This window comes from Vigna radiata, chromosome 3, assembly GCF_000741045.1.
Source record: "Vigna radiata var. radiata cultivar VC1973A chromosome 3, Vradiata_ver6, whole genome shotgun sequence".
Taxonomy (NCBI): Eukaryota; Viridiplantae; Streptophyta; class Magnoliopsida; order Fabales; family Fabaceae; genus Vigna; species Vigna radiata.
Genome location: NC_028353.1, coordinates 11,730,673 through 11,741,945, shown reverse-complemented (window position 1 = coordinate 11,741,945; position 11,273 = coordinate 11,730,673). Strand labels below are relative to the sequence as shown.

Sequence of the window (11,273 nt, the reverse complement as noted above, 5' to 3'; positions counted from 1 at the left end):
AAAAATCTACCTTGAATAAAGTCTTTATACAAGAAAAATACTGAAACCAAATTTTCTATTATATATTTTAGCAAATTAAGTTAATATTAATAGAATAAAGCATAAAATTCATAAATTATTATAATATATTTTATTTTCAAACTAAGCATCTAAACATATAATATATCTAAACTCAAATACTCGGATACATGCATTATTATTGAGCTATAAGAGATTGTGTACTTGTGGTGGCTTCTACCACTCTGCAGAGCTATTATATGAATTTCACCCTACTACACACCAAGTTAATTCGCTAAACACCTTAGACCAAGGTAAAAAACCCTTAGACCAGGATCTCTGCTACTCTCAACACATGTCTCACTCGTCTATACTTGAGAATGAATTACTATTAGAATGTCAAGCTAACTCTCAAGACTTAGTTCTTACAATAATACATATACTACTTGAAATAACCATCAAGAATTTCACCTTAGAAACTATTTTCAAACCATACTTTAATATATGTATAACCTTGTACATAAGTCATTAGATAATTCAATATATAAATACATCTTCCACCCATAAGAAACAAAAGAGAAGAAAGCCAAAAACTCAACCTACATACAGGGCGTCCAGCGCCAGAATCCTGGCGCTCAGCGGAAGACTTTGCTCGCCCAGGGAGCTTAGCGAGAGCACAAACATAAAGTTCTCCAAGCCCAACGAGAACTCTCGCAATCCTTGAAATATATAGCCACCCTTCACTATTAACTCGCCCCAACAACCTTAGACTTGCCCAGCTCCCAAAACCTTATGCAAAAACGTCGCTCAACACCCTAAAGCATAGTGGTTCATTGTTTGGGCAACGTCGAGCGCCACATAACCACTCAGCGCCATATTAGATGATGACAACTTGTTATTTTGATTTAAATGCACCTTGAACCTATTCAAATGACCAAATTGACTTCTTTAACACTAGGATTGATGCAAAAAGATGTTTATTGATGAAATTTAGTATCTCTTTACTCATTTGGTCAGAAACAAGATGCACTAGATCAACCCAACCACTCAAAAACACCTATAACTAATTCTACACATTATAATTTTTTTTTAACAAACTAAGGGTCTACACAAGTCACAACTGACTTAAAAATAGATTCCAAAAACCTTCAGTTTCATCACAAACTTACTCTTTTGGATTTTCACCTATTAAAACTCTTAAAATGGACTAAAAAGAACCTAAACTCAGCCTATTAACTAATTACCAACTAAACATCAGATTTATGGTTGATGAAAGTTTTAAACTGGTTTGAAATGATCTAAAAACGACTCACAGACATCAATTATAGCTCCAAAATCACTCTTATAGAAGTTCACCTATCAAAATCTCAATTTAGCCCAAAAATCAACCCAACAACTCCATTTTCACTACTTTCAATTTTGGAAGAGATTTGTATCTCCTTACACTCCAAAATAGCAACATTCAAAGTTCAAACAAGTACCAATTCACAATCATTCACAACAACATTCATCAATAATCCAATTTCACTCTCAAAACATAATTATTATTAAATAATCATCTTAAATGATAACGTATTCAATCAAACATCATTCTCACAACCTAACAAAAATAAATCTATACTTCTTAACATAAAATAAAGTAAATATTAGTTTTCCTTACCTGAAAGAAGCTCAAACCACTCTAGAAATCCTAAAACATCTCCAACATACAAGAATTCCTATCTGCTCGTACGAACCATAGAAACTCAATCACGATATACCGTTAGGACCATTAATCAGTAGAGAGTCTTATAGAAAACTTAAACTTCACATGCAAAATAAAGAGAGCTAGCATGCAAGGAAAACAAAACTGACCAAAGAAGGGAGCATAAAATCAACTTACTCTATGAGAAACTGATTGGCTAGATTTGAAGATCTCGAGGATCACCCATGTGGTCTTCGATCTTTACATGTGAACAAGATATGAGAACTCCTAAAAAAAGTCATAAAATTTTAGAAAAGTAATTTATAAAGAGATTAGCGATTTTAAAATAATAAAACTCGTTCTTTACAATACTATTTATATTAAAATAATATAGTCTCATTATTTTTAAACCACTATCTTTTTAAAATATCATTTTCTAAGTCTTTAAACTTAAATTTTTTATTTTTATGTGACAAGTATATTAGAAATCAAATTCTATATTTGTAGAAAAAAGTAAATTAGTTGAAACATAATTATTTTTTCTTTTTTATTTAAAAGAGGAAGAAGAGGATTTTAGGAAAAAAAATTATTTGCAATGACATATTTCAGAATTTAAATTATGAATTGAATTCTGATATAAAAGAAATTAATTATATGTGTAAATATTTGAAAAGTTTTATTATCTGAGTAATTTCTTAGTCCATACTGTCATATTTGAATGAAAAGCACATTACATTATACCTAGATAGTACGATTATATATATATATATATATATATATATATATATATATATATATATATATATATATAATAACTCAAATAAAATTTATTACTATCAAGCACCTATATAAACTCACAATAGTTACTAAAAATTATTCAAAAATTACGGTCTATCTACTTTTAGAGGAGATGAATTCTCATTCACATGGCGAATCAGATATTATATAACATACTATTCTAATGTATTTGCAGGTATAGAAAAATAAAATACGTGATGTACTATTTTTAAACTGTAACCACATAATGATGTCTACTTAGATATTTTGAAACAGTTGACGTAAAGTTAATTTCCATTTAATGTTACTTGTAGAAAGCTTTACATGTTATTCACACAAATAAATTGTTACATTTCAGCGCATATTATGATGTTATCTTAAACATTAATAAATTTATCATATATATTTATTTTATCAGTACATAAACTATTTATTTATTCTTAAAATATTAATAGTTTATATTTGATATTAACATTCTAAAAGTTAATTTAGAATGATTTATTTTCTTCATGAAAATAAATAATTACTTTTAAAAGTATATTTTATAAAAAAGAAAAAAAAAAGCAACAAGTGTAAAAAGGGTTTATATAACTTGTTACATGATCCAAAATTCAAATCTGAAAATGCAGGATGATATTTTTGTATATATTTATTTTAAATTGACGTTAAACTTTCACTCAGGAGACATAATATAAAAAATTGAAGTCAAATTTAGAACCAACATACATTAAATAATGTCAAATTATTCAAGGTCCAACTGCAATTTCTAAGTTGACATGTTGTGAGTAAATTTGACATTAATTTAAATTTTAAAATTTTAGAAATAGTGTTAGCAGTCTCATCTTTCTCTTTCTTGTTTGTAGAAATTTATTGTAAAAGTGTAGTAGTGATGACGCCAAACAATTAGGCCTTCATTGAATTTTAGGTAGTGGATTTGAGAAGATTTGAAGATAATTTTTTTATTGTTGATTATTTGAATAAATTTAGAGGTAAGTGAGACTAGATTTTGAAGTAAAATATGTGAGAATTAGTAGGATTTAATTTATATGACATATTAAAAATATTTGCTTCCAAATCCACTCTTGTTTACCTCCAAATATATTCAAATAAACAACAACAACAAAATTATGATCAAATCCTCTCAAATACTCTTCTTCAGGTCCACTGAAATGAACAAGATCTTAGGAAGAAGTTATTTAACCCATTTCACTCCATCTTAATGTCATGGTGCTTATTTGCACTCATACTTTCACTCTTCCTTATTGTATTGATGTTTAATAATTGTTGTGTGACTTAAAAATTGCATTTTTGTACTTTTTTTAACTTTGATTTTATAAAACTCATTAGAAATGATTAGAAAATTATTTTTGACTTAATTTTTTTTATGAATTTTTATTAGATTATATTTAGCCCTTAGGTGTTACATTCTCATATATTGGTCACAAATTTAGAATTATAAAGATTTAATAAGAAAAAACTTGATCATAATTTTTACTATGAAGCTTTGATGGTAACACTTTTCAAAAATAAAATTGTTAGAAATATTGTAACAAACGGACTAACCAATTTTCCAAAAAAAGATTATTGTTCTAAAATTTTAAAATATCCGTTGTTTAAGAGATACTTTTTATTTTCTTAATATTTTTTCACTAATTTTTTAATATTTTACAATTATATTTGACATACTCCTATTACTTATAAAATTCTAAAAATAATTATGTTTGGCTTGTAAATTAATTTTTTTTATAGTTTTAAAATATCTTTTAAAAAAACACAATGAATTAAAGTCAGTTGTCGGTGCAACTTACATCGAAAGCTATTGACGTACCAAACACAGCATACATTAATGTCTCGCACTAAATATTTTTTCTGTTAATTTGAATTTCACCTTTAAATAAAAAATCACAAGTTTCAACTAAAAAAGAATATTTCTATCATCTAAAGTTAAGAACAACTGCAAAGTTCAAATTATTATTTTTATAGCTTTTGTTTGTAATTGAAGATTAATGAATAACTATTAATCTTAGAAAATCACATAAAAATCTAAAATCGAAAACACGTACATCTCATTTGTAAATCATATATACACAAAAGGCGTTTTAGAATTTTATTAGATAAGATAAACTAAAGATAGCGAAAAATAAAATAAAAAATAGATTATTTAAAAGAATAGAAATATAAAATATTTAAAAAAAAAATAATGAAACTTAAATAAATAAAAAAATCTGCTGTGATTTATACCAATGTACAATTTTCATAGTCGATTATCCTTGATGAAATTTTTAATAAAATAATTTAAGGGAAGAAAAAATTAGTTTCCTTATAAGATAAATCAACCAGTTTGTACAGCTTTCTTTCATATAATAATTTCCAGTTTTCATTTATAATTTTTGTACACGAATTAATTTTAACTTAAAGTTGTTTAATTTTTTTTTCATGAAAAAAAATGTTCCAATAAGACAACTTTTTTTCTTTTTTATTTATTTCTCATTAACATTATACATTATATCTTGATTCTATGATCACTTTAGCTGATTTATATATAAGATTAATTAACAGTAAAAACTTGTATCTCCACAATCTAAACTCAAATCTAGCAATTAATACAATTACAACCAATTCCTTCAAATAATCCTTTTAAAAAAATGATTAATTTTGAAATATTTGTTTTTTTTTTTTGAGTTATCACATAGATTATTGAGTTAAAATAAAAAAATAATTATAATACATATTTTTCCAAATTTTCTCTGATAATTTTTAAGGACAAAATAGACGATTCTACCAATATTATATAATAAATTAAATAATATATAATATACTTTTAAAATTAAGTTATACTAAATTTTAATCAGTTTATATCGGTTTTTTAAATTAAAGTTATGCTTTGCTTACCAAACATTGACGCATGCATGATCACGTGAGAAACTATAAGTCCAATATTAGCACGCACTCATCCCCCGGCAATACCAAGACCAGCTAAACGCAAGCACGTTCCTACCAACAAACTTAAACATTCTCAATCTTTTTCCTTTTCGTTTTTTCACTTTCAATTATATCCAATGCAAAACCTAACTCATCGTGCACTCTATTTAATCATAAGAAAATGTATTTTTAATAACTTTTTCATAATTATTTATCTAATAGTTTATAATTAGTTCGTTTCAAATATACAAAACAATAAAATAATAACACATAATTTATTGTCAAAAAATTGTTAAAATATCATATTTTTAATTATACCCATACTTCTTCCTTTCTTCAACTTCTTAAATCACAAACCAAAAATGTCCTTTTCGTGTCTAATAAATATTAGGATTAAATATGTTTTTAGTCTCTATATTTTGGAACGATTTTGGTTTTAGTCTCTCTTTCAAACTAAGGTACAATTTAGTCTTTCAATTTTAGAAAACTCTGGTTTTAGTCCTTTTTACCAAATTTTTTTAATTTTATTTACTGTTTCAAACGTGTTTCTCAGTTAACATTGAAGCAAAAATGTGTCAAAAAGTAAACAATCCAAATGCTATAATAAAACGTGCTTGAAACAGTAAATAAAGTTAAAAAAATTTGGTAAAAAGGACTAAAACCAGAGTTTTCTTTAGTTGAAGAACTAAATTGTACCTTAGTTTGAAGGAGGGACTAAAACCAAAATCGCTCCAAAATATAGGGACTAAAAACATATTTAACCCTAAATATTAAAAAGTAGCATGTATTTATGGTTACTAATTTAACAAAAATTAACGGTGTAGAAAAATATTTTTCTTAAGTATACGGTAATATTAAAAGGTATCTATTTTAATTCGACATTTCAATAAATTTGAAAAACACCCTATTTATTGTACTACATGAAAATCGGGTGAAGGGCTTATATGACAAATTGTATATGCTTGAAATCTAATAAATAATGAAAAGAGGACATTTACAAAATAATCTTGAATATGCTGACGTAAGATTTTTTTTCCATTATTTTAAAAATAGTATGAGATTTACTTTATTGAAAAATGTTTTACCCGTTCCATTTCGTAATTTTCTTAAAATATATTTTATAATTAAGAATATTTATTAATTGAGAGAATGTAGACAGACAATGTACTAAATAGTATACTTGTGCTGAATTTCTAAAATTATGTGTATAAAAAATCTTTATCAAGGAAATAATCTTCAAACAAGTGTAATAACACCACATTAACTTTTTTTCTCTAAATTTAAAACTAGAAGAAGGAACATCTATCTACTAATCTACCTCTTACCTCAGAGTAATGAAGACACGTAAAATAAGATCTAAGACAAGTATACCTAAAGTTCAAAACACGAGACAACACTGAAACTCACATCAATCACATTAAATATATTATTAAATATACCGATGAAGAAACAACCTCGGCCTCACACCCTACCTACTTTTTCAATTTACAAACACTTTAAAGTTATTCAAATTGTATGCACAAAAAATAATCAGTTTTCTTTATCACTATCTATAATGTCATAATTATATAATTAAAACACGTATAAATTTCTATAATAAAAGTAATATGTATTAAGATAATTATAAACCATTTAATTTTCTTTTAAAGAGATCATAATTATAATTAATTTTAATTTTTATGGATAACAAAAGCTAAAACCTTGGTCAATCAGAAGATAAAAAGAAAATACTTGTATTATTAATAATAATTATAGATGTTCAAAACATATATATGTTTAATATAAAATCTTCACCAGCCTCCATAAATATAAAGAGACCGTGTCAATTATAGTGTAGAAGAATATCAACGTTCTGTCTCAGTTGGGGAAATTAATAAATTAAAAAACGGTGAGAGAAAAAAGTATATATTTTGCTATATATAGGACCTAGTTTGAGCCAAACTGAAGAAAAACCCCAACATACTACTTCTTCTACTACAGTTTCATTTCAAAATAGTAACCATGTCTCCGTTCATGGTTGTCTTCGCAACAATCGCAGCAGCGATCCTCGTATGTCGTTTAATAAACTTCTTAAGGCGTTCTTCTTCTCTGCCACTCCCTCCAGGCCCAAAACCCTGGCCTGTTCTCGGGAATTTCCCACACATGGGCCCAGTGCCTCACCACTCCCTCGCCGCCTTGGCCCGCGTTCACGGCCCGTTGATGCACCTGCGTCTCGGATTCGTCGACGTCGTCGTGGCGGCGTCCGCGTCGGTAGCCGAACAGTTTTTGAAGATTCATGACTCTAATTTCAGCAGCCGGCCACCCAACGCCGGTGCCAAATACATAGCCTATAACTACCAGGACCTGGTGTTCGCCCCCTACGGCCCACGGTGGCGTTTGCTCCGGAAACTCACCTCCGTTCACCTCTTCTCCGCGAAGGCCCTGGATGTATTTAGACACTTGCGTGAGGTGAATTTTCTGTTTCCACTATACACGTAAAGTATACACACAAACATACATACATATATATATATATATATATATATATATATATATATATATATATATATATATATATATTTATTTATTTATTTATTTATTTATCATGCACATTTCTATATATATCATGTACATTTCTATTTTCATGTAAAAAATTATTTTATTTTTCTTCTATGAATGTTTGAGTTTAAATTTTTATGAATTTATTCATAGTTTATTCATAGTGTACAGAACAAGGGCTTTAATTCTAAATACATGAATTCTGTGTTTTAGTTTAGATTATACCTTTTTGTGATGGAAAAAAGTACATGCTAGTTTGAGGAAGTTTTATTTGGATTTGAGTGGTTTAAAATGAAGAGACGTGTATCTAAGCAAATAAAATTAATTTTATAAACCTTGTGCTATTATTTTTAGTTTGTATTTTACTATTTTTTGAGTTATTATTCTTAACTCTATATTTTTTTCTTCTTCTAATTTTATACAGAACTTAATTTAAAATTAAGTATTTTTTTTGCTTTTTTTTTCTTTCAAACCAATATCTTTTCGCTTTTGACTTTTTATTTTACTTTGTAAATTCAACTATTTCACACTATTATTGACGTGTATAAACTCTTTTAAGTGCTATCTCTGTAGAACTTGTTCTTAGTCATAAAAGCTTACCTTATTTAGGCAACAAGCTTACTTTTTTTTTCAACCCAAATATTAAAAGTGTCGATTTTAAAGTCAAGGCACAATTTATTTAAAGTAACAACCAAATCGGTATAATTAATTTATTTTTCAACGCCACATATATATTAGAAGTGTGGGTTTTAATATCAAGGCTCAATTTAATTCATAGATACGGTAACTCTTCTTAATCTAAAAAGCCCTTTTCAAAGCTTCTCAATTTAATATCACTTATTGCATATGTTTTGTTAACAATTTAAAAAAAATAGTTTCATTATAGTTCTTAAAATGTGTTAAAGATTGGTCCCGAATTCATATTTACAGAATTGAAAATTACTTTTTTTCTACAGAAATACAATTTTACATTTTAGCGCAAGAAGACAGACCCTAACCTACTAGAAAAAAATCCAGGAAATAGTAGTCTTAAGTTATTGTTCTTCGCTATAAAAATATTGATAAAAACATTTAATATTTTATCAATTTATAATAAATATTTGAAAATAAAATATTCTTTCAATCTATCGATTAACATATTTAAAATAAAATAAGTTTCAAGTAAATTCAATGCTAGAAAACTATTTCTTACTACAAAGGTAATTATAAATATCATTAACAGTACTTGAAAGATACATGCATTCAAAAATATGTTTTGCATAATTAATATTATTTAGTGCGAAATTTATTCTATTATTATTCTTTTTGGTAATATCTTTATTAGATAATAAAAGTTTTTTTGAACCGACACGCTACTTTAACCTGATCATGCATTAGTGATGATGCCTATTCCCACACCAGGCTTAACTTTCATAAAATAACAACATTCATCACAATTAAACTGTTTTCCTTTTTATGTTTACTTATTTAAGATATATTTTTCTTATCATTTATTTCATATAGGAAAAAAGGGGAATTTTCAAAAAATAAAATAAATGACTATATTTAAAATGTAAATATGTTTTTTTTTTCATATACTACGCGGGACGTGTAAAATTTTGATGCTAGTAATTATGCAAGGCGTGGGTTTCGTATGGTGTGGTCGCATCCGCATCAATGTTTTATTTGTGGTCATCAATGTTTTATTTGCGGTCATCGGCATTGACGTCACTTCTTACAAAAGCGCCTGTTATCAGTTAAGTGATGCAAAATATTTGTTTTTTTATTCATATTTTAAAACATAAAAACTTATTATTAACAAATCTTAAATAAAATATAATTTTTATAATAATTTAAGGAACATATATATTTAAGTTTTGAAAATACTCCTAAGATAGAGATTGAAGTTGATGTGAGTAACGTGGGTGTCACGGTTGACATTAATGAAGGCTGATGGATTAAAACCTAACTGAGAAAATGAACGGTACGATTTCAGGAAGAGGTGGGAAGACTTACACGTAACTTGGGGAGTTCAGAGGGAAAAGCGGTGAATTTAGGGCAAGTGTTGAATGTGTGCACGACGAACGCATTGGCGAGGGTGATGATCGGACGGCGAGTGTTCGACGACGGGAACGGCGGGTGCGATCCTAGGGCTGACGAGTTCAAGAACATGGTGGTGGAGGTGATGGTGTTGGCCGGCGTTTTCAACATCGGCGACTTTATTCCGTCGCTGGAGTGGCTTGATCTTCAAGGAGTGCAAGCTAAGATGAAGAAATTGCATCAGAGATTTGATGCATTTTTGAGCACCATTATTGAAGAACACGATTCTTCTTCCAACAATCTCTTGAGTATCTTGTTGTCTCTTAAAGATGCGAAGGACGATGACGGAAACCATCTTACTCACACAGAGATAAAAGCATTGCTGCTGGTAGTAACCACTCTGCTTAATTAATAACTCCAATTTTTTTTATTGTTTTTATAAAATAATCGCTAATTAATCCGTTTTACTCTGCTCAAATTTCGCAGAATATGTTTACAGCTGGAACCGACACGTCATCGAGCACAACAGAATGGGCCATCGCTGAACTGATCCGAAATCCAAGAATCCTGACCCAAGTCCAGCAAGAGTTGGACACTGTTGTGGGCCGAGATAGGACCGTCAAAGAAGAGGATTTGGCCCATCTCCCGTACTTACAAGCTGTGATCAAGGAAACCTTCAGGCTCCACCCATCAACCCCTCTTTCTCTGCCACGTGTCGCTGCCGAGAGCTGCGAGATATTTGGGTACCACATTCCCAAGGGTTCGACTCTCTTGGTTAATGTTTGGGCCATAGCCCGTGACCCGAAGGAATGGGCCGACCCGTTGGAGTTCAGGCCCGAGAGGTTCCTTCCCGGTGGTGAGAAGGCTGATGTTGACGTTAAGGGCAATGACTTTGAGGTTATACCATTCGGTGCTGGACGAAGGATTTGCGCTGGGCTCAGCCTTGGGCTTCGAATGGTCCAACTTCTAACTGCAACCTTGGCCCATTCTTTTGATTGGGAACTGGAAAATGGGCTGAACCCAGAAAAGATGAACATGGATGAAGCCTATGGGCTTACCCTGCAGCGGGCCGAGCCTCTTTCAGTGGTTCCCAGGCCCAGGCTCGCACCACATGTTTACTCAATGAATTCATAATTTTTAAGCTTCTCGCTTTTTCAATAGTGCTTATGTTCCTTACTTTTTCTTAACTTGAGTTTTAGTAACAATAAAAATATATTGGTGATATTGTGTAATATTGTTAAAAGGTAGATGTGTCTTTTAGTTGTATTTAATTTCAGGGAAATTTATTTGTATATGTTTATGATAATTGAATACATGCTATATGGTGGAGATTTCA

The 11,273-nt window shown here is 29.1% G+C and overlaps 1 protein-coding gene across 1 annotated transcript; it reads left to right on the top strand.

The window, feature by feature from the left end:
- Positions 1–7,293: 7,293 nt before the first annotated feature.
- LOC106756729 (flavonoid 3'-monooxygenase) lies at positions 7,294–11,273 on the top strand. The gene is made up of 3 exons (XM_014639277.2): positions 7,294–7,828; positions 9,894–10,325; positions 10,424–11,273. The coding sequence occupies exons 1-3, from the start codon at positions 7,382–7,384 to the stop codon at positions 11,069–11,071; spliced, it is 1,527 nt and encodes a 508-aa protein (XP_014494763.1). The 5' UTR covers positions 7,294–7,381; the 3' UTR covers positions 11,072–11,273.